This window comes from Bombus vancouverensis, chromosome 15 (assembly GCF_051014615.1).
Source record: "Bombus vancouverensis nearcticus chromosome 15, iyBomVanc1_principal, whole genome shotgun sequence".
NCBI lineage: Eukaryota > Metazoa > Arthropoda > Insecta > Hymenoptera > Apidae > Bombus > Bombus vancouverensis.
In genome coordinates this window covers 5,101,278-5,128,581 of record NC_134925.1, presented here as the reverse complement: position 1 = coordinate 5,128,581, position 27,304 = coordinate 5,101,278, and the positions used below count along the sequence as shown (strand labels likewise).

Genomic DNA, 27,304 nt, shown 5'->3' with positions numbered 1-27,304 from the left:
TCTTCATATACCAAACAATTTAACGTCACTAAAGATTCGATCGAATTAGATGAATCTGTACAGCTTGATCTTCATTAAGACGTTTGCATTTGTATGAACTTTTGACTGACCTGTCGTTCTCTCTGCACAGTAGTATTACATGCATCGATCAGACAATTTTGCTTCGTTAATCGATCGACTATTCTCGTCGTTTCTTGGAACTGATTACTCAGAAACAGCATCTAATATTACATATGTAAAATAAGTGTATGTTAGATATTGACGTGTCACTCGCACCCAATGGAGGACAAGACATAGCCGAAATTTCCTGGAAATACGTTTATTCTCGCTAATCGATCGCAAGATGATTGCTCCCTATAACCGATCAGCAAAGCGTTACCGTATTCCTTTCACGAACTACACTCACGCGTGCATAGAAAAAGCGATCTGCGAATCGTCGTTGCTGAGATGCGGTCTCTCGTTTCCCACAAAATCGGATCGCCAGTATGCACACGAGCGGTCACGTTCCCTCCCACCCACGCACCCTACGTTCACCTGGCTTGAAACGTGGAATCACGATAAAACCGTTTATCTTTCTCTCGGCAAAATGTCGCTCGAAACACCGCGCGCCCCGAATATCGGCCCTCTTCCTCTTTCGTTCGACGCCTCGGACTGTATATCTAGCGCAAAAGCAACGTGGGAGTAAAACGTGGAAGTGAAAGTTAGAGCGAGGCAACATCGGTGAACGGGAGGGACGTCGTGCAAAAGGCGCCAGTTAACATGTCGACGGATAAGAGGTTTAACGAATGGATGTATCACGCTCGCCTTTTCAAACCAGATTTACGCTACTCGCAGCCGAATTTTGCTTCTTTTCTTTCTCAGCTGTTATTCCCGCGTGTCGTCCAAACGAATTGTTCTTTCTCCGTTTTTGTTTGTTAGGTGATTTTGTCAGCGAATTGTCGTCCCCTTTGTGTTTGGACGTTTCGTTCTGGCAAAGATTAACATGGAACACCTGTGGTTACGGAAAGAAGCCTTATCGTTTAACGGAGCAACGTTCGAAGAATAGAGAAATCAAATCGGAAGTAACGCGATATCTTTATCTCTGTTATTTTATGTTCTCTTTTATTTTATGTGACACGCTAAATCCACACGAATTTTGATCTTACGTACATTATGGCTGGGTAATTTATCGTCTCGCGGCTTTGTCATCCTATGACTCGCTTCACAGCTTCATGAATTTTTATAGAGATGTTTATCGGCATTTTAATAATCCTGTTTGTCGGCTTTGCATGTTCGCCAATAGATTTATCTCGAATATTCTCATTTCTTAGTTTTTATAGCCACGCTGCGATGAGAAATGTGATAAATGTTATCATTATATTGCGACATTTAAGAAACTAGGAGATTCAATCTCCAACGCGAAGGAAATGCAGAATACTTTCTCGAATTGTCTTTAGTCGTGGCTGGTGAAAATTTTCGGTCGTTTCTTTCATTCTGTCGCGTTTACAGCGAAGTAAGAGTAACTTAATCGCGAGATTTCTCTTATCTGCACTTTTGCTGCTCGCAAGCAGCGTGTGTTGGAAAGTGAAAGGGGGGAAACGAGGCTGTTTTTCGTTTACCAAGCACTCGTTGTATATCTTCCGGAAATGGAGATACGTGTATCTTATCGAAGCATCGAAATCGAAGCAACAAATACTTCCGCATTTCGAATGTCAAAAATATAGTGCATTTGTCCCAAAACATAGCTATTCGATGATTTATTTCTATACAATATCACAGTTTGTAGTAAGCATCGATATAATATCTAAAAATTTCAAATATCCTATAACTCGTCGTAGTTCATAGATTCGAAAGATTCGATCGGAAGATTGGAAAATTTCAAAACGAAAATCGAATATTTTGCGGTCTTCTACGAAATTAGAATTTTCTGATGAACATATTCATCCAAAAAACAAGGACTCGCATAACGATTCTACGCAGGAAATGCGGTCTGTAAGATGTAAGAATCGCTTATCGCAACGTACTCTTATTTTTTTTAGTATCGCGGTTAATCGTATGCGCGGTTGAAACACTTTTTCCATTGCTACGTGAGCGCCCGTTTGTTGAACAACAATTTAACCGTATGTAGTTCACCTCCATACCTCTGAATGTAACGCAAACGGCATCCGTAAGCCGAAACGTTGTCCTTTGGAAGGGGATAAATACTGATATTAATCCATCCGGTGTCACGATCATTCACAAACACTTTTATTCGATCCTCTGCTAGTTTCGAGGGGTGTGTCAACACTGAGAACATTTTAAAGGAAACAATTTTTTCAACGTGCTATTCATCGTTTTATTTACTTCGCCACTAAATTTGGTTAAATCAGACAATTTATTTAATATATCGTCAATTGCTCGGTGTGATTACTTCCGTAAGAAATAATTCTGACTAGACAGCTTATCATAGAAGAATAACACACTCATTGAATTGAACTTAAAATTAGTCATCTTCTTTGTCTTTTTTCCAGCGATCTCAGTGTTTCTTGAAGTATATAGTAATTTAAAATTCTTAGTTATAATGCTCTATCTCTATGTCAGAAATTGTTTAATTATTCTGTATTTAAGTTACGTTTTAAGAGCGTACGTTGCATTCAGAGAACAGATTCTTTGGAAAATTATCGAATTGACACACCTTCCTTCTTTTCTTAAGTCGATATAATAATAACGTTAGTAAAATTCGATAGTAAAATACACGAATATTAATGTGATAATAGTTAATTGAATGTATAAAGTCGAACGTGTGGCTAATTTCGGGAATCAAAGATACACGTTGCAGTGTGTTCGGGTATAAACGGTTTTCGATTGAACTGACAATCTGCGTGAAACATCGATGATTTTTTATACAAGTTTCCATCTTCTTCTTCTCGGTATCGCGTTTACATCTGAGTTGTTAAGGGACTATAATTATCAAATTAAAGATAGCACGACGTGATAAAAAGCGTCGTAAACTAGGGAAAAGAAAAAGCGTCGTTCTACCTTCGTGTACCTATTATCAGCCTCGAGTGGCACGGTTTGAGTATTGATTTCCAGAAATAACGATACCAAACAGATTACTTCGTATTGTCGTGATTCTGGAAAATAAACAAGGTTCCGATTTATTAGTCAATCATTGTTATGCAATGAGCGTGATTACGTTTAAAGGTGGTGGGAAATTAACCGATAAAAAGGAATAGAATGGACGCTAAACAACGCGATTATTCGTTTTAATGGCGATGATGATGGTCGTTGAGAAAAGTGGCTAAAGAATGGTAATTTTTCATCCATTTTAATAGCTGTTTGTAGGCGCAGACGATGATTAACAATTACTGTAATAGCTTTTCGTAGATTAAGAATCTATTTGGAGGAATCGAGGTAGCAATAGGAGATTCATATACTCGGGTTTAAACGTTAAATGCCACATTGATATGGTAATACTATTCTCTTATGACGCATGCAAATTCCTCCACATCAATATATTTTCTAGGTCTGTGGGCTAAACTTGTATACTACGTATTTCAAATCGATACTCGTCAATTTTCTTTCGTAAATCTATGCCTCGATACGATTAAACCTACCAATTAATATATCCATCCCCGAAGCTTTCCTTAAGGATCCTTCAAAAATCCTATCATAAATCTATTTTAATAAATATTCTGTTTAAAATTGATGCAAGATATATGCTCTTCGACAATGTTTATATTTCGTAATATACAAGCGAAACTACACTTTCCCGATGCTATTTTAAAGCGCTTACCTAATCTCTGACTATGCCGCGATACAGTTCGTTCGGCGTCACGGAAAAGAATGCCTACTAGGAAAAATGCAAGGGTCTCGTGTCACGTCGATGAGGAAAATTCCTCCATCGTCCTTTGTCTGTTATTTCGCGCCTTTGTACTTAGCGGCGTGCAAAAATTTCTGGTTAGAATGAATTTTTAACTGTAATTTTTAACAATTCGAAAAACGATAGCCGAAAGACTTTTAAGTAACATCGAGTAATACGAGGAGCGCGATAAGCAAAAGATAATAGTATACAACACGCAAACGCTGTTATTGTATAATGTTACTTAAAATTCTTTCAAAATATCGCTTTCGAAATATAAAGCGAAGAATCTATTTGGCCCCGAAACTTTCGCGCGTCACTGTAGATATAGGATATAAGAAAAAAATGCAAAACACTTTAGCATGACGTACTCGTCCCAGATGTCACTGAAAAGATATAAAAATATTCGGCCCGATACGGACAGAATCACTCGTTGATTCTCGAAAATATTTGATTATCGTAACGTTAACAAGTGTCCCGCTAGCTCTCGGACAAGATAAACATATAAATTATCACTTGTGTATGATATTATATAACAATATAGATTAAAAATAAAGTACGAAAAGGCAGATTTGACGTCTATCCAAAAAATCAAAATATGTAATTTCCGCTAAAGGCAAGCGCTCGTGCAGCGCAGAAACGACAGCGACGCTCGATCGTCATCGAAGGTTCGATGCGATTAACCAACCTGACCAATCCGCCCCCGCGGTTATCGCGTTAACGTATCGATTGACCGACCCGATAAGGGTTAAAAGGTTAAGACGAGAAGTCGCGTTGCGACCTCCGCTCGGCTAGAGAATCGAGAAGCAGGTCCGATGAACCTGCGAGGCTAATGTACTCGACTCGATGATGCTCGAGTAGTTCCGTACTTGGCGCACGTGAGCACCATCGCGTGCCCTGCATACCCTTCTTTCATGCTTCTTTTATTCGTCCTACCCTCCCCGCTCTGCGGTTCTCCGTTCTCCAACTTCCTCCAACGTTCAGTCCTCCTTCCTCGGTCACCCCTTTTCCTCGCATCGAGCGACTCGTGTGTCCCTCTTCGTAGTATAATGTAACGAGAGACCCGTTCACACGTGCCTTCCATCCAGTGTTCTTCGTTTCAACAACAGAAGAAATTCTTATGTTTCTAGGAACGTTCGGTTAGCGCTAGAATTACGAATGGTTAAAATGCGGAATTTTCTTTCAGGAAACAAAAATAAAACAACACGCAGCAGCTAGTGTGATCGTCACGTGCAGCAACCCCAAAGAGCGCGGAAATTTTACGAAGACCAGGACGAGCTGAAACTAACATGAAGACGATTTGTTCGTGTTGCAGACTTGCGGTGAGCGACTGTGCGCCTCAAACGTCGCGGGTCAGCTCAAACTTGCACAGCAGCAGTAGTATGGCAGTAAGCCGTGTACCAAGCCCTCCACCACCGGAAGTGAACACCCCTGTGGCAGAAAATTGGTGTTACACGCAGGTACGTGTATCGAATAATTCTTTCAATCGAAAATTACCTCGAATTGGTCGACGATAGAATTAAAGCAAATTATTGCAAATAATTAGCAATTAGTTTCTGACGAGTTGTACTTGTAATAATACGATTATATAAGTTCTGATTTTTAGAATCTTAGAGTATATTAGGAAGTAATATATATCGTCAGCCTTGTGTGCATAGTGTAACTGTTTTTAATGATTCTTACGACTCGAACATGACTGTTGCGAGAGCAGTGTCTTGTTAGTGCTACCGACAGGGCGAAGCCAATCTAATTGCAGTTTAATTGGTCGTTAGCGATGACAGTGAGCTTCAGTAACAGTTGGCAGAGCAGGGTACTCGTAGGGACCATTTGTTACCGTGTTTTGTATTGTACATGATTGGAATAAGACCGTAACTTTTAACGGTAGAAATATCTTTTAGGTAATTGAGGATTTCTCATGACGTTAACGAAGTTTTCTCGTATATCTCACAGAATGTCCGTTACAAACGTTAAGCCGTGGACTAGAAAGAAGTGTTTGAAGTTACGTTAGTGAGGATTCGTTCGATTTACAATTTAAGCATTGTAATTAATACGTCGTAACCCTGTGTAATCTTATTTCCTGGTGAAAGGAAGATATCTATCCAAAAACTTGAATGGTCTTCGTTCACGTGGGTCGATCTCAAACATTTGCTCCGAATATTCTTCCTTCGCATCTCCGAATTTCTAGATTTCTTTCTTCGAATAAAACTCCCAAATCTCTGGATCAAACTCTTCTCACTCGCTTAAAAATCGCTCCCAAAACACTTTTACGATACAGGTACTCCCCCAATTCGAACCACGCCATTCAATTGAAGAGGATCGAAGAAGATGAGATTCGATGGAAATCGAACATACAGGTATCGGAATCCACGTCAACGAGTTGGCCGAACAGAACCCTTGGAAATACGTTTTGGACGTGTCAAAGGGTTCTCCTACTCCTCTAGGTCAATTTCGTCGTCTTCGTCGATATCATCCTCGTGGTCGCGCGTGAGAGCACGCACTCCTGACGTTCTCGTTCTATTTTTACTGCTCGTCCCCTCGCGATGTGAATGACCTGCGACTAGATATCCCGCTGCTCCCTGCCGCGATCTCTAACTCGCCTGTGGAAACGTTCACTAGCTTCCCCGCGAAAATTCGTCACTTCGAGGTACTTTTTCTTCCGATATAAGAAGCATCGGAAATTACTTGGACAGTTCCCGAAGCAATCCTCGACGTTTCGAAGACACGAAATCGAGCAAGGAGGATCGTCGAAGCGGAAGTTGGAAACGATGGAAGCTTGGTATCTTCCGTTTCACGATACTAGTCTTTTAAGTGATTGTAGGAATTTCTTTTGATCGAACATGCCAGAGATTCGACTTAAAATCATCTGGCTGGATCCTCGATCAATTTTCGATACTTCGAACAGGTGAAATCGAGCGAACGAGAATTATAGAAAATAGGAGGTCGATTTTCCTTGTCCTTTGAACAAGAAGATATTACAGAGATATTAGATAGTTTGTTAGCTGTAAAGTTTACCATAGGTTCTCTCGTCAGAAGGAATTTACTGCGAAGTAAACTCCAGTGTAGCCGATATAAATCTTCGATGGATGGAACCTCTGGGGACGTCTGCGTAGGTCTCCTGGGAAGGGGCGAGGCATACTCGTAGATTGGTTGCGGTAGGATGTGGTCGAAGACGATCGATTTTGGGTGCGATTAATTAAGTACGACAATTTACCATTCACATTCAGCGTGTTGCAAAAAGACACACTGCACCGCGTTAGAAGATAAAAATATGTTAGCAAATGGTGATTGACATGCTATGAGTTTCAGGATTCTAACTATGCAATAACTATGTAACATTTTTACGTCCCTAAATAAGAAATTTAAGCATCCAAAATCTTAGGTCCCTTTTTTATCACTTTGTATATCTGGCAAATAATATTCGGCAATACGATTTAACATCTCGAACGAGATTCTCCCTCGTGAAGGAGAAACGAATCCGCCACAAAACTCTCGAGGCGTTATTTACGTAATGCAGAAGCTACCGAGGTCGAATTCGAGGGCAAGATTGCGATCTTACTTTTTCTTCTGCTTGGCAAGGGGAAGAAGTTGGATGATTCGAGGCGAAACTGCAGCACTCGAAGGAGTAACTCTCGGTTTTCAGGGAAGACGCGGGGTCCCCTTGCCACCGAATCGAAAGTCGATTCGTGCTCCAGTTAACTTTCGTAATGCACGCGGCGATTTCGCCTCGTCAGCCACCGCGGAGCCTGGTGCAGCAATCGCGCGAGCTCGCGCGCTGAATCTGTCGTAACACGCCGATCGATGGGCTCGATAAAAGCGTAGAAAGCGTTGCGGCACCGTTTCCAATTGCTCCCTTGCTCCAACGACTCAGGGTCTTCCCTTAATAGCCAAGTTTCAATGAAAAATTGGAATATCCAAGAATTAATGAGAATCGATTATTCTTATTCGCGAAACAACTGCTTCTATATTAACTGGAAAAACGCTAAAAACCAACCACTTATCAATTAATCTACGATAGATCTATTTTATCCATTAAAATCGTATTTTTAAAATAACCTATAGCTTTTAAAATAAGTTGCAAAATACCTTTACAAAAATTCACTGGAAATTAATTCGTCAACTCCGCTTTTCCTTAAGCTATTAAGTTCTGTTAAGGAAGGATCAGCTTATCGCAGTAAATTATTCCTGGAAGATAAAGCGAGGACTCGTCTAAGGATGGCACTCATCGTCGTCGAAATCCGCTGGTCGCAGCTCTTCCTGTTATTCATGGTACCGTACCACCACCATCTCCGCAATCTTAGGCTTTTTCGACTACTCAGACTGTTTTTCTATCCGACACGTACCATTTCCTGTCTTTCGCTCGAGTCAAACTTAGATTCGCCGTTTCTTTGATCCACAGACTGTAGCAATTTTCCACGTTATTATTCCAAGCCTATCAGATTCCTCGACTTATAACTGTTTATATTCTTGCTCTGTTCTACACGAGCTAGACTAGTACTAGTCATGAAGCTGATTCGCAAGCCGTAATAATTTTTCTACGATTACACTGTTGATCTAACTTTGCCAAATCATCTAACTACAATTACATCACATTCTTTTACGCTTTTTTCATTTCAACCTGTCCATTCTGTTTTTACCACTCGACATCCATTATGTCTTTTTCGATTTTCTCGACCGATCGTTGCTCACCAACTTATCCTAATTACAAAAATCTATATCGCTCGTGTGTGTATATATATACACACAAATAGCCAATAAATTTTGTAATTTCCTTCTGAATCGGTCAAATCCCCTATAATCTGCATAATCAGCAATCTACAAATTCCAACAATGTTCTACTATCCCAATCGATCTAAGTTCGTCAACTTGCCTCATTAAAGAGCAACCTAAATCACCCACGCGCCTCCAACCTACCCATTCAATTTCTTAATCAAATCTCGTCCCACTCGACATACATTCATAGAGTCGGCAAACTTGTTGGCTTGCCGAAAAGCTCGCAACCCTTAACAATCTTCTCCATCTTCATCCATTCATCCACCTGTAATTCCACGAAACATTCAGCATAAATTCCCCTCGCGCACTCTCAACTTGTTTTTTTCCACCGACTCGTCACCTAGACGCGAACCCCATATGCCAGAGCCATTATCACTCGTTGCCTTTCATTTCCACGTCGTTATCTCGAGGCACGTGTTCCATTATATCGTCAGCCAACCAGCCAGCCAGCCAAGCTGCCTCGTCTCGCGGTGAAAATAAGTTCGCGAGAAGGGCTAAGCTCCTCTGCTCTTCATTCTTTTTCTTCTTCTTCTTCTTCTTCATTTTCTGCGTCATCCTTTTCTTCCTCTTCGTCTTCGTCGAAAGAGACGTCTCCTTCTACTTTTGTTTGATTGTCTTCATCTGCGTTTTCTTTGTCATATTCTTCCCATCTATTCTTGCCTTTCTCGTTTTCTCTCTTCGTCTTCTTCGGTTCTTCCCTCGTCCTATTCTTCTCCTCCTATTTTTACTTTGCCTCTTTCCCTTGCCTCTTACCATCTTTCTTTCGTCAACTTTTTCTACCGTTTCTTCGTCATCGTGTTCTTCTTTTCCTATTAGAGAGCTTCGTTTATTATTGCAATGAAATTTTAGCCGATACTCGATTAAGCGAATTCCTGTTAATTATTTCACTCGTGCAAACACGAACTCCCAGAACGAAAAATCGTTAACGAGTAGAACCAATGAGTTGCTATTATACGAATTCCAGTTACCGCTCGTCCTCTGATGGATTCCGATAAATGAAGTTCCACTGTATACTCCCTCTTCATCGTCTCCACCATATTCGTTCTCTTCCTCCTCTTCGTTGTCTTCTTCTTCTTCTTCTTCTTATTCCTCTTAGATAAACAAGCTCGACAACGTTTCTCGGGAATTTCGATTTTCTCGCGGGAAGATCCACGATCGTTTACCTCGTGCATGTTCGACCACCGTATCCAGGACTCTACCGGAAGCCTCGACTTGGTCTGCTTGCTGCTCGAAGCCGCGTACGCCGCTCCCGTAAACGGGCACGGGTGATTCAAGGCCGATCGTCGACGATCGCCGGGTTGAACGACTCCTGGGGGCGTCGACCGGGCCACTATCTTCGTCTTCCTTACTCCTCGCGCTCCAACGTGCTGTTTTCTTCTATACGGAAACGGCCAAGACGATGAACTTTGTGCCTCTGTGTTCCTTACGCCTCCTCTATCGCGGCAGATCCTCTTCGACGCCCAGAACTTTGCTTTCGACGTTTCTTCAAATACACCGATCGCTGCCGGTCTCTTGGCCAGGCTCGCTTCTGGTCCGGGTTTTGTTCAAGAGGGCGGCGAAGTTTGGGTTTTATCGGCAGCGATCGAGAATTCGAGGGTTGGCGTGGTGCCGCGAAGACTCCGAAGTTGGGTTTCGATGAGAGTTTTTGAGAGAATTGACTGAACCTGGGAGAATTTTTGCGTTGTTCTCTTGGAGTTTAGAACTTTGAAATCGACACGTAGGAAAAATAATAAGGATGTTAAATACTGGAGGAACGGAAAGGATAGAGACTAGAATTTGTTACGAAAGCGACGGGAAAGTTCCAGTTAAGGGTGATGAAAGTTTCAGATATTTTGAAGTAGAAGGAATGGGAGATAGAAATTAAGCGAAAACGGCGGAATAACGGAATTAGAGTCGGGGACTTCGAAGCAAAGAAAGTGAAAATGAAGTTTTAAGCATTTAAGAAGTAGAGGGATAATAGGAATTTAACCCAGAAATGTGAAAATAAAAGATAGAACCTGTGACTTTAGAGGATTTTCATTATCTCAGACCATCTTCCAAGCTCAACTTCCATCGAACATCTTTCATAATATCTTCCATATTCTCCTTTAACATCTTCTAAATCGTATTCCGTTTACACGTCCGACATATTTTCATCCAATAAATTTTCAATGGAGGATCTTCCAAATTAAGCTAAATTTCAATCTCTCTCTACTCCTGTTTCAAGAAAATCGATATCGAACGCTCGCGCTCGCGAACAAAGGTACCGCGCTTCTCGTCCCGTAATCAGTGGTCGATTGTTAAAAAAACGAGACGTCAGGATTCGCGTAGACGACGAGTATTGCGAGCTTTCCGTTTCCGTTTGAGTGGCATCCAAACGTTTTAACAAATTTACGAGCACCGATATAACCGATGGCTGGTGAATCCCGCCGGTGTGCTTCCACCTAAAGAGCCTCTGCAGAATGTTATTTCATCTCGAAATAGACTGGAAGTCTCTCTCATCTCGTTGATGAATTATTTCGATGCAGTAGAAACGAACTCGATTTACCGGATCTCCTCGAGCGTCGAGATTCCATCTCCCGTCTAATCGTCGCGTTCGTGTCACCTTGAGTTTGAGGAAAAATCTAACACGGCCTCGACTACCGCCGTGTAATTGCGAATCTTCCAAAGAAGGATTCGTTGGAAGATAGTTTATGTCTCTACTAGAACAGAGGGATATAAATGGTGTATCGGTTTTGGTCTGACGGAACGAAAGAAGAGATGGATGTTTCTGCAACAGTGATCAGTCAGCCACCGATCTTTGACCTATCTCGTTCATGAAACACGTGATTCAAGGACGATTATAGATGATCATGGCGAATCGAATGACTCACAGGGGCCATCGAGCGGTACAATTTTTCTGGTTCCTCGTTACCTCGTTCCGAGGAAACGGACGAATCATATCGATATACCTCTACTCCACTTGCCAAGTTTAACAGTACTCGGACCCGATTAACAGTATTCTACAGCAGGTCGATGCTAAGCATCTATTCTTATACTCTTCTCGTTCTTTTTCTTTCTTTCGATGTCTTTTCATTGGTACCTGGCGATACATCGACTCACACTGATAAGCGAAAAATGTTAGGAAGATGTAAAATCTTATTTAAAAAAGCTTGTCAATGTCTTAACGATATGTGTCGATGTCAAATTATCGATACACCTTATCCGTATAGTAGCGAACTGTCTATAATATTTCGATATTATCGATTCTTCAACGGTATCGGTGTATCGATGCGGATTCAATTTATCGATACCTATCGAGAACCTTATCGTTAATAGCTCGCCTAACTTATCGTTACCGCAAATCTGACGTAACGAATAGATAGATAGATAGATAGAGAGAGAGAGAGAGAGAGAAAGAGAGAGGGAGGGAGAGAGGGTCACTGTGCGGATCACGTGATCTCAGTTAACGAAAGGAATACACATGAACTCGTATTCGAGGGGATCAATCAAACGTGTAGGCAGGTTTGGATCATGGCCAACACGTACTATTACGTTTGAAGATACGGAATTAGATTGGGAAAATAATGTTGCTCGATCGAAGCGGTCGCGTCGAGATACGTCTATACCCTTCTTTCTTTATATCGATCGAATTTCCCGCGTTTTAGTTAGCTTTTATTTAGCTTATCCTTAGTTTTTAAGTAGAACGTTGTATTTTATATATACATATGTGTACTGCAAACAAATTTTAAATACAAAACAACAGGTTGTTTAGATTTGTTTAAATATATTTCTTTTACTACGTGTCATACATGTACTCGCTTGTGGGAATTAGAATTTTCTTCCCGTTTCCTTTGTTGTTTTATAATTTTATAATTTTGTTGTTCGAAGCAGATTATTACAATTATACTAGAACATTAGAATAATAATATAAGACTGATTTTGCTCAGTTCTTGACATGTTAATCTTTTTTCGTACTTTGACAGTAAGTTAAGGGAACTTTTCATCTAAAATTTTCCTCTAGCAACTAGCATGGATTACACATATGGTATGAAACACGTCTAACGCTAGTTAAAGCGTCCTTAATCTGTACACGTTATGAACTACTATCACTACCTTCGAGCATTGCAACTCCACGATGCGAAACATCGCTTCCCTTTTAAAGTATCGACTTAACTGTTAACACTTTGATTCGTCGCAAAAAAAAAAGAAATTCAGACTAGTAGAATCTTTTGTAAAACAGGTCTTGTTGTAAATATCGCTTCAATAGTTACAGTGACTCGAAGCGAATTCTTTACGTAATTTTTTACTATTTATGTCTTCTTTTACTCCGTGAGAAAGAATATCGGCTTCAAAAATATACCGTTTATTTTTATATCCTTTGTTCCAGAATAAAACGGAAAATTAAAAATAAAAAAGATATTAGTAATAACGTGTAACAAATAAAATACAAGAAAAAGTATAACGATTAAAGCATTCAATTAACATCTTGAGGTACGGAAGATCGAAAGACTGTAGAAAGACAGAAAGCAGATAATTTGTTCACGGTTGCTAGAGATTATCAGCGATCCTTTGAAGACGTGTCTTCGATATCTGAAGGTTGCATCGATTATCAGGTTCAAGTACGACTTCACGCTACAAAGCGTGGCTTCTTCTTTGAGCTACTGACGTATAGTAAGTCGGAAGCAAATGCACTGATCGTTCAAATTTTCCATTCGATTCGATTAACAAATAATTTAATTCTTATTCGCATAATTCTATTCTCTGGTTGAAATCATTTCTTAAACCGTTATCATCGAGTTGGAATTATTATTTTTTATTTGTTTCCCAATTATTTCCTATACGTGCATCTTACGACGAATGTGTCTTGTCTTTTCGATATTTAACACACAAACATGTGCGTTAATGTCGCTAAATTCCTCCGAACGAATCCATGTTTCTATGGATCGAACGGTGATCGATCAAAATCTCGAGCTGTCCAGCTCGACGAATTCCTCTGCTCGTCTAGACGAGCGAACAGCTGAAAACGGCTCACGTGGTGTGCGCTGGGTTCGATGATCCTCACTTCGGCGTGACCTTCGCTGGCTATCCCACAGGTTCAATGCACGCTTGTTGTACGTGTAATCTCGTAACCAGTTACGTCTTACTCGAGCTCGGAAAATGCCTCTTCCTCTTCTGTATTGCTCGTGAAACTCGACCTTTTACGACTCTGCCCCGCATTGACGTTCTTTCAACCTTATTGCTGACCACTACTACAGTCCGCTTCTACTTCTACTTCTGCTTTTACTTCTGTGAGAAAAACTCTTATTAATGAAAGGTCTACAATTAACTTTTTACATCGTTATACTAAATACTTTCTTTTTCTTTTTTCCTTTTATTTTTTTTTTTTTTTTTTTGTAATACATTCACTTAGAGTAGACTTTACTATATCTCGTTGATTACTGATAATTATAATAAGGATCATCTTTCCACGATGAATGCGTTATAATAATTGCACAGCACAGTAGCTCGTTTTACAAGATTGCTAGTACATTTATAAGATTGTGAATATTTATGACTATGTTGGAAACGATTCGCGTCACGACTCGAGGTTTCACGAAGTAATCATTTTTCGATCACATTAGCTTCGTGGTTTTTTTATAAAGCCGATAAAACATAAGCTGATTTGATCTGTATAGAGAAATATAAAATTCTATTTCGAACGATTGTGTACGATTGTTAATTGTGAAAAGATATGTATGGTAGAAGCTAGTGCTTTTTCTAATCTCGATCAAAAAAGAAATGACTTGTCCCAGTTGACGTGAATTATTTTGTATTTATATACCGACCGACTGACATACCGTAATAGAAAGGCGTATATGATATTGACAAAGGGGTGAACATTTATTTCTGAAACAATTTTCTCGATTGGAAGAAAATTTTGCATCGGCATCTCTTCAGGATGTAATATTATGTACAGAATGAAACATAATACAATTTTTTTATAGAATGTCATTACTTTTAGAAAAATGTTTTTCTACGGTACAATTAAATCAACTTTCCTGTTGAAGGAGAAAATTTTCTATGGAAAGTCTTAATTTCGTCGTCGTATTAAAGGCCATTAATTTCCATATTCCGCAGAAATCGTGCATTGTTTTCAGTGAAAAAAAAGCGATCGAAGAAAGACGAAGAAGAGGGAAGTGACTTTCACTTCGTCCAGAGTCGTTGCGCTGACGTTTCTCACGCTTCCCTTTGTACATCGATTTGTCGATTCTTCGTACGATGGTTTTCTCTTTCGCGGCTTCGCTGTTTCGCATTTTCTTCGCGGAAACCGGCCGTTTAACGAAGTAGACAAAGTTTCGAAACGAATCTATGTTTCACGCCGCATTGCTTCGCGATAGAAACTGATAATCGCCTGTTCAAACTGATTATCCGTTCTCTAGACGGTTGTTAGCTGTCTTCGTTTCTATCTGATCGCTAGTCAAGAGTTGTTGCCTATGTTAATTAACCCGATCGATGCGATATTTTCCGGTTTAAGAGAAAATCGACCTCGTGTATCGTATCGGATTGCTTCAACAGGCCAAATATGCAATCTACGCTTGCTTCTGCATTATAAATTTTAATCGTTACCTGATTAGATGAACCGATACTAACTGAATTTATCTAAACGCGAAATTCTACTATACTTCTACAACAAGATCCGATTATGTAAACTCCAGTTATACAAAATGCTCGTGTCTATCCCATAAACTGCTCCGCAGATCCATCTCCTACAAAGTCCTACTGTTATTTCATATATTAATAAAAATAAATTTTAAAAATCACAAAAAATAGCGATAGCCCAACCGCACACGTCGCACTTCGCGTAAATGCATATAACGTTTTATTTTCACATGAACGTTTATTAGCACGAACAAGCCAATTATCCTGCAAAACTAACATCTTACGATCTTCAAAAAAGGAAAAAAGAGCCAAGCTTAATTAATCCATGCAAAAGCTTTGAATATCACGACAGATAACAATTGCTCTCTATGTGAGAAAACCTCGAACGTCCTGGGGAACCTCCAACAGCACGCATTCGTTGTCAATGACCTATGACGTGTGAATCTGTTTGCGTGATGTCGTTTCCGTAATAAAAATTTCATGGGACTCCGATTCGAGCCGAGTTTCAAGGGTCCCTAACGGCATAAGCCGGTGCCCTGAAGGCCGTAACGCGGACCGCGATAAGCGATAAACCAGCAGGCCAACTAGAGAAATAGATTTGGCTTTGGGCTCGGCTTCGTTCGCCAAGGTCGTGTACATACGACGTCAGGGATCATTGACTCGTAGGGGCTCGACCTCGGTGTCTTCTTCTTCCTCTTCCTCTTGTCTTCTTCGCCTATCTCTCTTCGGTTCACGCCTTCCTTTTTAGTCTCCATCAGTTTTCGAGGTCGATCACTAAGTATGATATGAATTTTTAGGTTTCTTTTAGGATGTTTGACTAACTCGGTGTGTGTCCTTAGACAAAGTACGCTTCTTCGAAGCGTCCTTCATTTTTTTTTTTTTTTTTGCAAATCACCCATGGTTCTTTGACGTAGCAACCGAATTTAAAAAACAATTTAGAAAGTAATTTAAAATTTTGATAACGCGTTCATGGTCCATTAACTACGAGACCATCGAATATGCAGATTACCAATAATTCTCGACTGGAATTAATAACATTGCCCGCTGCGCGAATTAATAACAGCTCAACCTTTTGTCAACTTCTTTACAAAGGATAATCGTCGATTTTAGGCTTTTGGTAAGAAACTTTCTGCCATTCTTTAATTTTCCCCTTGATTCATAATTTAGAGCTTCTCTCGCAAATCATTGACGATTATGAACTCCTTCTGGCAAACCATCGATAATGTTGCTTTCTTCTTAGAATCCTAACATTTCTAATTCTCCTTAGAATTAGAATTAAAGAATTCTCCTTAGTAATCCTAACTTTTACTTGATTAAAGAAAAAATAGTGATTTCAAGTTTCTAGGCAACTTCGTGTTATTTAAAGTTCCCGTGCGCAAATTGTTGCTGATTCACGCGGGGATCGATTTCGAACGGAAGTGGATGCACGCCTGGTCACGTTTCAGAACGGAAAAGAGGTAGCCGATCGATTGTCCGATCGTCGAGTATGTACCGCTCGCCACTTTTCTTCCTCTGTACGCGTTATGCAATTTATATTGGTTGAGTTGCTGTTTCAATCTTGTTTTCGTAGAAGATTATGCAATCTCTAGGAAATAGGTATTCTTTTTAACGGTTAGGCGATTAGTTATTATTGTAAAAACGAGTCTGCCCCTTTAGATGCCTTGTGGTTTGGAATAAATTTCTAGCGAGTGGAATCTTTTCAACGAATAACAACACGGTTCCTAAATCATTTGACAATGTTAAATTTCGTTTTTTCTTAGCAATTGTCACGCAATTCTTTCTCATACTCGAACATCAGTGGTATTCTTAACAGAACTGATTATTTGGACGATTCTGATAAGCTCCGAATTCAGTAAACGATTCACTGCATTATTTTCATGTGTACGAACTGTGTGTTTCGTAGCAACTGCTACCCGTTGCAGCACACCGCGTTTCTTGCTCATCATAATCAACGCCTACTTGAATTCCTATGAATGAATTGACGCATCTGACCCTTCTGGAATGCAATTTTCCATTAAGTAACCTATTTCGTAACCGACAGGTTATTAAACTCCCACAGTTTTCATCCTGGTCTTCTTCGACTACTACGATACGATAGTCCCTAAAGATGTAATACAAATATTAATATTATAATTAATAATGCTACGATATAAATAGAAAGTCTAATAGTAACAACGATATGTTTAATAATACCGCTGTCCCCTAAAGTATAATTAAAATTTATGTTAATAAAAAATTCATGTGAAAAGTATCAATATTTAATATGTCATCAACGTTGTGAATGAAAATTCGAAGAACATCGGGATAAACTCTATGATCATTCTCTTCCTCCACGTCTATACATATTCTCCTTATCATCCTCAAATTAGCATATGCATAATTTAACAAGTCACATAGAGCAATGGTAACGTGCATCGAAGCGAACGCCGCAAAGGTTAAATCCTTTTTTCTACGCGTTTTTTTTTCTTTCAAGGTAATTACGTAAGAGATGTAAGTTCAATTCGACCCTGGCTCCTTCTCTCTCTCTCTCTCTCTCTCTCTCCAACACGTGCACCCGTACTTGTAGTACTTCTCGCGGCTCGTCTGCTCGCTACTTCAAGGCCACGATCAATTTAGTCGTAGGAACCTTCGACGTTCCTCTCAAAAAGAATCTCTGTTAGCTTTTTTCCTCTCTATTTCCTTCTTCCTCTTTCTTTCTTCCTTTCTGCTTGGGGCCACGCGACGAAACTAACGAAACAAATATATCCGAGGACGTGGAAACCATTCGACACACACCTATACGCATACATATAGAGAAACAACATATATAGTAACTTGCAAAAGTTTCAGATAAATATCTCGCTGGCCGATTATCGTAGGCATATCGCGGACAATAGACAGCGAAAAAGATCGAAATTTACCACGTTTTTCTGCCGCGTGCATCCACTGGTGGTCCGCGTTCGAACTTCTTGCTTGAATTATTCGATGTTTCGTGTTGTGCGCGACCAGCGTGTCTCACGAGGTTTGTCATAATCTGAAAGCAGACGACGTAAAAAAAGGTATTCTCCAATCGCGGTCGATAAGAGAGAAATTTACCACGCAGCTTGAAAAAATATATTAGTGGTATTTTTTATTTTGCATTTTTTTTTTAACTCGCAATATAGCTTTCAAGTATGGTGCTGGTAACGACGTGGAATGATTGTTTTAATCTGTTTGTCTGGTCAGAAGTCATTGCATACTTCGCGATGATACTTCGCTTCGTAAGAGGTTTTTCTATATCGCGGACTTAAGGAATGGAGTGGTAGTGAAGGTCTTCTTGAGATTACAGAATCGTTATGTATATTTTTCTGGATACGACAGAGAATTAGAGTGCATCTATGTAACATGTAGTTCATGGTATCTATGCTTCTCGATACGATTTACGTAGAAATACGTTATTGATCTTCTAACAGAGAAATCTTTTGTTGAACGAACAGAGGAAACTAGGTTTGAAAAATTCATATTACGAAGAGGACATTGCTTTGTTAATATCTGGCGGACTAAATTATCTAAAAGTTAAATGCGTAATTCTCTGTAAATAAGAAATTATCTCGAATAAACACAGATGGCGTACAATTATCGATATCCTCGTGTTAACTTACACCCAATATCCGATCGGTAGTTTTACTTTTCGTTTCAAGCGTTTGAAAAATGAAAGTTATATATCAGTTCAATTTATCGATACTGAAAAGAAACGATTCAAATTATTACTTAGACGTTGTTAAACTTTATTGAAAAAGAAAAAAAAAGAAAAGAGGTTGCTCGTATTTGCGTAACCCTTAGCGTAGATAGATTAAGGTAGATTCCACGGGATACATTCTGACGTGGTGTCGCATTTGAAGGTCTTATGTGCACAGGTGAAGGTGGTTAAGTTCAGCTACATGTGGACGATAAATAACTTCAGCTTTTGCCGAGAGGAAATGGGAGAAGTACTAAAGTCGTCCACCTTCTCAGCAGGGGCCAACGATAAATTAAAATGGTAAGATCCTAAAGATTAAGCTCGTTTATCAGACGTACGACACGTGTCCAAAGATGTTCGTGTTACAAATCTATTGTAAAAAATCATCCAGACAAAATTGTTTAAGATCCTTTGCATTGCATACCACGCCATTCTCCCGGTCTTACTTCTTAATCCGTTGTTTCTTTTTCTCTTTTCACTTCTCTTTCCTTTCTTTTTTTTTTTTTTGTTTCTTTCTACGATGTCTTTCGCTGTTACGTTAACACACGGTACGCGCATAATAACGTAAGATAACTACGTCTGGAATATTCACAATCCTGTTATCATAATGCAATTTTTTATCTAGCTTCTTTTATTTACTTGTGTCGTTTAATGAGATATGTCACCGTGAAATCAGAGAATTGCAAAACTTTGTACGATCTCTGTATACCTTCCTTTTGTCGGCATGTCATGATAATATTTTTTATTTGAATGTAATAGCGAAAAAGAAAAAAGAGAAAATAAAAGAAAACGTCGTATTTCACGAATGCATGATCTTTGTTATCTACCGATGAAAATAGCGTACATATAAATGAAATAAAGAACAACACGTTTGGAAGATTGGAAAAAGCAAATTTATATTAACGGCAATTGATTTTAGGTGCCTAAGAGTGAATCCTAAGGGTCTGGATGAGGAGAGCAAAGACTACCTGTCTCTGTATCTCCTTCTCGTTTCGTGCAACAAATCTGAAGTCAGAGCAAAGTTCAAATTTTCTATTCTTAATGCCAAAAGAGAAGAAACCAAAGCAATGGGTAAGTGATGAACACGTGAAACGGATGCAATGCAGGGTATTTTAAAAATTTCCACTAGCATCTTAACTGTGGACACTATACCATACAATGATAATATTGTGCAATTATTTTCTGTGCCTTGTAATTTTCGAAAAAGTTTCATGGTCTTGGAAACAGTATTAGAGATTCGTGATAATCTTAGTCTGTTTCCAAGCTTCCCTAAACTTAATTCGTTTCCGTTAGAACGTAGTCTATGATCGTTCAGAAATGATAAACAACGGTGATTTTATACTTTCAGAGAGCCAACGTGCTTACAGGTTCGTCCAAGGTAAAGATTGGGGTTTTAAGAAGTTCATTAGGAGAGATTTCCTATTGGATGAAGCCAATGGACTTTTGCCCGACGATAAACTCACGATATTCTGTGAGGTATATACCTTTGTATGTTACATACTTAATACTTGTGCGATTTACTAATGTTTACCGTGAACGAAATCTATAATTCAGCGAAATGTTACAGGTCAGCGTAGTGGCGGACAGCGTGAATATTTCCGGGCAAAGTAATACTATACAATTCAAAGTTCCAGAATGTCGACTACCGGATGACCTTGGGCTTCTGTTTGAAAACCAAAAATTCAGCGATGTCACGCTGACAGTGTGCGGAAGGGAATTTCAGGCGCACAAAGCCATCCTCGCAGGTAAACTAATTTCTTCGTTTACTGAGATTATTTCCCAAAATTAGTATGTTTGCTTCTGATAGAAAACCGTACGTTTCTGCAGGACGAACGTTTCTTCGGAAAAATAGATGATTTTTTCATTTTATAATCTTATCGTTTAGCGCGAAGTCCCGTTTTCTCGGCGATGTTCGAGCATGAGATGGAGGAAAGAAAACAAAACCGCGTGGACATCACCGACGTCGACCACGAAGTGTTACGAGAGATGTTGCGGTTTATATACACCGGAAAGGCAGCAAATTTGGAAAAAATGGCGGACGATTTACTAGCTGCGGCGGACAAATACGCGTTAGAAAGGTTGAAAGTCATGTGCGAGGAAGCATTATGCACGAGTTTAGCAATCGAAAACGCAGCCGACATCCTGATTCTCGCTGATCTTCATAGCGCCGATCAACTCAAGGCACAGGCCATAGATTTTATCAATACGTAAGTATTTGTTCAGATAAATAACATATGTTCAATGTATTCGCAAAACAGTTCTTTTTCTTTTTTGTTGTGAAACAACTGTACAGCTTAAGAACTGATAAGAAAAGAAAAATATTTCAATCATTTTGTTCGATCTGTGTTACAGACACGCGACGGACGTGATGGACACAGCAGGTTTTAAATCGATGGTGAACTCTCATCCGCATCTCATAGCGGAAGCGTTTCGAGCGTTAGCCACCCAACAAATTCCACCGATCGGACCGCCCAGGAAGCGAGTGAAACAGAGCTGAAAACAGTCACCGTTAACTCCGGGCACGACCTCTACATCGCCCCCGCCTATTCTGCATCCTTCATGACTTTTTTGTGTACAGTGATACAAGTAGTGCTAAATAAATGTTTCCTAGTGCGCCATCATCTGGTCCACTTGAAAAGGAACTGCGACGAGAACTGTTCTTCATGGGTTTTGACCGATAAACGTATCTCTCAAACAAGAAATACAGTGTTGCAGCGTTGCAGCGGTTCAAATGGCCAGCTCCAGGCGAGAAACGCAGTTAACCTATGGCTATAGACTTTGTTGTAATTCGGTGAGATCGTCGACGTTAGAAGAAGCCTATCACATAAAATGGAGAGAGAAGTTCGAGCACTTGTACACACGTATATGGAAGATAATCTGGAAACAAGTAAATCATGATGCGTTTATCCCCAACTGGTTGGGAATGGTTTGGAGAATTTTTGGTACTTTGCATTGTGCGTCTTGTATTAACGTTACGTTCTCGTGCGTGAGAGAAACATGTGTTTTTATCCACCGACACGCAACACAATCATGTCAGCGATTTATCAATGCGCATCATTAGGGTCTCGCAATGGATTTGCTTTCGTTCATAAAACGAAAATAGCTAGAAGCGCGCATACCATCTATGTATTATGAAAAAGACATCAGAAGCAGCCAGAGGACCAAGGCGAGATTGAAACTCGCTGAAACATTACTACACACATATACACTCACACGCGAAGAGGGAGGTATACACATGATGCGCGAAGAAAGTTGTGATAGACGTCGATCAGACGCTTATAAGAAAAAGATTTTGTTCCTTTGTCGAAAAAATATGAATCAAACGAAATGCCCCTCGCTTGTTCGCCGTGTACGCGAGCGACAAGAATATAATTAGATATGTTTATTACTGATATAGCGATTTTTAGTTTTAAATGGAAAAAAAGAAGGCAAAATGGAAACGTCGAATTCTTCCAAGAACGGAGAAAAAATGATTCTAGTTAGTGTTTTTTATGATCTCTTTCTCTCAGCATATACGACTACTACTATGATTACTATTAATGCTACGCATTCTGTGCCCCGTATTTTTGTATATTTTTTGTCTGCAGATACCGCCCCTTGTCCCATCCTCTTTGCGGCCTTTTTCTCTATGTCCCTGAACCCTCACCCCTTTATTGCTAGGCACAGTTTGTTTTGTTTTCTCGAGTATTGCATAGTAGACGAAGTGATAGATTCGAATTATTATTATTATTATTATTATTATTATTATTATTATTATTATATTATTATTATTATTATATTGTATTAAATTTAGGGTTGTCCATAATTTATCAAATTTTATGTTGATTACTATTGAAATGTCTATCGTATTCGTATGCAGGATGTTCTGTATTAATTAGAAGTGATACAAGAATCGCATTAAATGAAAAGATGAAGTCGATGAACGCGTTATCAAAAAAGAAGGAAATGACGAAAAAGGAACAGGAAACAAAGAAAAAGGAAAAAAAAAGTTAAAACAAATTGTATAAAATAACAAGGTTAGTCAATTACATAGTACGAGAATATTAATCGTTTTTTGTGTAATTATCAAAATCGCAAAATTATGTGGTCAATGATCTGAATTATGGGCAACCGACAGAATACGTAAAACAATAATCATCATTTAGTACCGTACTGGCTTCCTGATCCTCCGACCTAGCTTTACCGAACGTTTTAAATACAAGATATAAATACCTACCATTACAAAGAAGTAATGATATCGAAGATTTAATGCCATACATGTTCTGTGATAAGACCACTGTAATTAACCGCAATTGTATCACAACCTTTCTAGAACTTTCTGACGATCCTGGCAGCCAGTGAATTTATCTTTTAAGGAAACGGTCGCTATATCCGGACAGTCCCAAATCTAGCGTCCCTTTCGATTTTAAGGTTTTTACTGTACATATCTACTGTATTTTATAAGAACTGAACCGAAACGGAACCATACTTTTAATGAAGGGTACAATAATCAACTATAATTTATTCTATTTTACAGACTGTGCTAAACTCATGTTCCTTGAAACACACTAGCAATGCTTTAAGTAAATGTAATGTAATCGCGACAAATTAATACGATTAGATTATATATGTGTATCTCGTTTTTGATCTCGACACGTACATACACTTACCCGTACCGCCTGTCGTGACGCCGTAACGTATCTCTGTCGAGATTAAAAAAAATAATGAAAAAAAAGAAGCAACTCCTATGGAAAAATAGTTAGGGAAGATTTTTCCACCGTTTTTTACATGATGTTTATTTCAATTATAGTAGGTTATTAAGGCTTACGAAGGAATAAGTCGATGAAACTACTAAACGGAGGAATGAAAATAAGTGTAAAGGAAACAATGAAATATGTAAGCGCTTTAAGGAACAGATTTTGGCCATGTGTGCTCGCTCAGATTTTAAAGATGTCAAACAAAAAAAGAGAAAAGAAAAAATTGTCTACGTCCATTCTAATACCCATGTTCTATCTTTGGGACTGTGCGGCGAACAAAAAAATATCTCATGAAACTCGTAATGTTGAATGTCTTTTTCCTAAAAACGCGAAAAACTAAATATTAATACCGTACGACAGTTCGAGAAACATTAGATGCAATTCTTTTTGAACCAATCTGCATGAGCGTATGACTGGATAATTTGATAAACTAAGTACAAGTAAGACAAGTGTTACCTCATCATGAAAATCAGCATGTTCGTGTCGCACTAGCTACTACTGCGCTGCTGTCTGATACACTTCCATTGTATATTGCATTTAAACTCGAAGAAAAAAAAAGAAGCTTTTTGTAACGAATAGTTCAGCAGTGGTAGCTTTTCGAAGTACATGACTGCTGTTCATCGAACCCAGCTCATATAAACGTTCATTTTTCCATTTACTTTAAGTCATTGCACCACATCAAATAAATGACATTTTCATTATATAATCATGAGAATTTTACGTGATTTTCATTATCCCTCGACATGTCGCTTATTTATTTAATACATTTCAGTGTTTGTTTCGAATATGTCAGCAGATGGAAAATATATATATAAAAAAATAATATTAAATGCAATGATATAGATTCGTAATAAAAGAATTTTTATTGCTCTCTCTCTCTCTCTCTCTCTCTCTCTCACTCACTCACTCACTGAAAGAAAAATCTTATTTAGATACCTTATTTGTAATTAATTCAGCTTCTTAATTAACTGAGACTAAATTAGATATGAGACATGATTACAAATACGTGACTACAAAATGTGTTAAATATAATTTGTGATCGGAACTATTTGATTACTCGTATGTGATACTCGTTTAGATTGTTGCGAACTTTCTTGATAAACTGGTGGTGCTTCGAACATAGATACCTAGAGAACACAAATAAACGTAAAATAATATGTTATTACGCGACAAAATTTTTATCTAATCTAGATTTTTATCTATCTTATATTTTACTATAATGAGTAACATACATTAGATATGTACAATTATTTTCTTCGCGTTCGATTGTTTTATTTCCTTTTTTGTGTATTATATTTTTTTGATTAATAGAATAGAAATGAACATACGCTGTTCAATGGCGATTCATAAGGAGGAGGTGCACTGCAAGCTGCATTATAAGACGGTGGTCTGTCCACTGATGGTTCATAAATTGAATTAGATTGTAATGATCTGCAATCTATATTATCACTGGAAGCAGCACTATATCTCTGATGAGTATCTCTGTAAAGTGTAGAGTCTAATTAATGATAATAAAAGCGATATTAACGTCCAGCAATTTTGTTTATTCATCAAATAGATGAAAAAGATAGATAAAATTTAGGCTATTCTAAATTTTAGAACTATATTACATTTGTAGAACTAAATCATAGCTTAAAAAATCTACTAGAATTGGATTACAAAATTATTTAGATTTTAAGGCATAATTCGTACCTGCTATAGGTTCTGCAATATATTAAAATTGCGAAAAAGAAACCAAATACTAATAATAGAAAGATGACCATTTTCGTCGCTGTAATCGTACTCCAGCCTTTATCCCTAAAAACAAGTTAATTGATATAATATAAAAAGTTCATATATGTGTGTAAGTAAAGGAAATGACCTTACCAATAAAGATTACAATTAAGGTATGTGCAACAGCATGGAAATTGAAGCGCCCCCAGAAGAAGATACAAAAATAGAGTGAATTTGAAGCTATATATTATTTTTATATTTTATTAATTTAATTATAGGTAATTATAGGTATTTAACTGAATTATCACATACACATGGCGATAGTGTTTGTGATCCTGTTTGGAAGCAGTACTTTTTTATCATATACGGAAAAATGAGAATGTTTTAACAAAATAAAATCTGATGTACACCTGTATCATCACTTAAACAATTCACTGTGCACATGTTATATATAAAAAAAACATAAAATAATCTGTGCCCCTGAAAATTAAATTTAGATACAATACAGGAATCTAATTTATTTCACATTGTGATTTTCAACTAAGAGATTTTATTGCACTGATTTCCCTAATTTTCCAAATTTTATTGAAATTTTATTGAAAATTTGTTAGAAAAGTATAGATACACTATAAATCTTTCAACCTTTTGCAAACAAGTAAATACGTTACTTTGAGCTAACAATCAACACCTTGCACATATAAAGGCTATAATCTTATCATATGGTAACACACTGATAACACATACAGTTCCAATTATTTTATCCTGAGATATAATATATTCCCCAATATATTCTAATTGATGTGTCCTTAAGAAATGGTATAAATAGGTACATGAATAAAAAGAATGTATGTATATATATATATATATATGTGTGTGTATATATATATACAGGATAGCTTAAAGTATATTTTGCAATATACACGAATAAATTATTAATAACCCAAAGTGATAACAATCCCCAAGTCCATATAATTTACAATAAAGTTGATTCTTATGTCAGTGTTTGTTTGAAATTGATGCTGTACAGTCAATTTGTTAATGTAATTAATGCCTCCACAATGTTTCCACTATGTTCCCTGAGCGTTTGTTCTGCTACGTTTCGATTTATTTCCATTTCTTTCATCTGGAATGGAATGAATTTAATATTAATCTAATTAATATAATAAAATTTTCAACATATAATAAATAGATAAAAATTAATTAGAAAAGAATATTAATAACAATTATCAAATATCTTACAATAAGATCTACGTCTTCCTTTTTAATAGGAACTTTTAGCAATTCCTTTTCTCTCGCCTTCTTCTCAGCAGCTTCTTTATTCCGTCGATCTCCGATTATGCTTAACGCCTGTAGTATACAAATCGTACTGAATAATTGCAACTTATAGTTATGTGCGTGTTGTGTGTATACAACTTTTTATAGGTTAGACTTAATGATTACATATTTTCGAACAATTAACCTATAAAAATTAATGTATACTCAACAAAGGAAAACAGGAAAACTAATTTTTAACATGAAAGATATAAATTTTCATCATTGCCAAAGAAACTTAGTAAATGTTGTTGACAACCATAAACACGTGGAATATAAGATAATAGGAACACTTACACAAGAGAATCCATCAGACGAGGATATTTCCTTTTCCTCCGCATAATCTGTAACTTTTTCGAGATCTGCCGCTCCGCTATCATACTTTGCTGCCTTTTTCTGTGATTTCTCCTGTTGTACTTCATCAGAGTCACCATTTACATCGTTATCCGCCATTTTTCCCTTTTTTAAAACGTACTTCATGCTCTATAGACGATTATAAACTGCATGTGATAACTTCACAGTGTGCAATCTAATCTCTTCAAAAATTTTCAAAACAATCATTCGCATCTGATTTGTTATAAGATTTGTTATGTTGTTATTATTTGTTATATCTGATTTGTTATATTTTATTGAAAAATATTGATTATAAATTGTTGA

General features: G+C 38.0%; 4 protein-coding genes across 7 annotated transcripts in view; 2 read left to right on the top strand and 2 right to left on the bottom strand.

The window, feature by feature from the left end:
* Window positions 1–5,213, top strand: part of Orc2 (origin recognition complex subunit 2) — a 113,359-nt gene extending 108,146 nt beyond the window's left edge. For 2 of the 3 annotated variants that reach the window (XM_076624971.1, XM_076624974.1), the window contains one exon: window positions 5,136–5,213. The gene's annotated coding sequence lies outside the window, so the exon portion shown is untranslated. Of the gene's footprint in view, window positions 1–5,006 lie in introns of all 3 variants that reach the window. The other variant, XM_076624973.1, reaches the window with a different exon arrangement.
* The window catches only part of rdx (BTB/POZ and MATH domain-containing protein rdx), a 44,329-nt gene extending 20,000 nt beyond the window's left edge, over window positions 1–24,329 (top strand). Inside the window, exons 2-8 of the mRNA XM_033335312.2 lie at window positions 5,136–5,280; window positions 19,066–19,187; window positions 19,807–19,958; window positions 20,236–20,363; window positions 20,455–20,632; window positions 20,773–21,094; window positions 21,240–24,329. Of these exons, the coding sequence (XP_033191203.1) occupies window positions 5,136–5,280; window positions 19,066–19,187; window positions 19,807–19,958; window positions 20,236–20,363; window positions 20,455–20,632; window positions 20,773–21,094; window positions 21,240–21,384 (1,192 nt within the window). The 3' untranslated portion in view covers window positions 21,385–24,329. The remainder of the gene's footprint in view (window positions 1–5,135; window positions 5,281–19,065; window positions 19,188–19,806; window positions 19,959–20,235; window positions 20,364–20,454; window positions 20,633–20,772; window positions 21,095–21,239) is intronic.
* A 9-nt stretch (window positions 24,330–24,338) lies between these two features.
* Window positions 24,339–26,034, bottom strand: LOC117157333 (uncharacterized). Of its 2 annotated transcripts, none has more exons than XM_033335319.2 (4): window positions 25,490–26,034; window positions 25,316–25,420; window positions 24,952–25,105; window positions 24,339–24,750 (listed from the first exon to the last, which is right to left on the bottom strand). In XM_033335319.2, the coding sequence occupies exons 2-4, from the start codon at window positions 25,384–25,386 to the stop codon at window positions 24,646–24,648; spliced, it is 330 nt and encodes a 109-aa protein (XP_033191210.1). In that variant the 5' UTR covers window positions 25,387–25,420; window positions 25,490–26,034; the 3' UTR covers window positions 24,339–24,645. The 2 variants fall into 2 exon arrangements, with proteins under 2 accessions (XP_033191210.1, XP_076481098.1); XM_076624983.1 differs by having other exon boundaries at window positions 25,316–25,412; window positions 25,649–26,034.
* A 152-nt stretch (window positions 26,035–26,186) lies between these two features.
* Window positions 26,187–27,139, bottom strand: LOC117157332 (huntingtin-interacting protein K). Its single transcript, XM_033335318.2, has 3 exons — window positions 26,945–27,139; window positions 26,576–26,683; window positions 26,187–26,459 (listed from the first exon to the last, which is right to left on the bottom strand). The coding sequence occupies exons 1-3, from the start codon at window positions 27,125–27,127 to the stop codon at window positions 26,364–26,366; spliced, it is 387 nt and encodes a 128-aa protein (XP_033191209.1). The 5' UTR covers window positions 27,128–27,139; the 3' UTR covers window positions 26,187–26,363.
* Between the last annotated feature and the right edge of the window lie 165 nt (window positions 27,140–27,304).

Coding starts and splice junctions, on each gene's coding strand:
- LOC117157333 (XM_076624983.1), bottom strand. Junction 25,106..25,315: donor TATTGCAGAACCTATAGCAG/GTACGAATTATG, acceptor TACACTTTACAG/AGATACTCATCAGAGATATA. Junction 24,751..24,951: donor ATGAATCGCCATTGAACAGC/GTATGTTCATTT, acceptor TGTGTTCTCTAG/GTATCTATGTTCGAAGCACC.
- LOC117157332 (XM_033335318.2), bottom strand. CDS start 27,127: ATGAAGTACGTTTTAAAAAAGGGAAAAATGGCGGATAACGATGTAAAT. Junction 26,684..26,944: donor CGTCTGATGGATTCTCTTGT/GTAAGTGTTCCT, acceptor TGTATACTACAG/GCGTTAAGCATAATCGGAGA. Junction 26,460..26,575: donor AGGAAGACGTAGATCTTATT/GTAAGATATTTG, acceptor ATTCCATTCCAG/ATGAAAGAAATGGAAATAAA.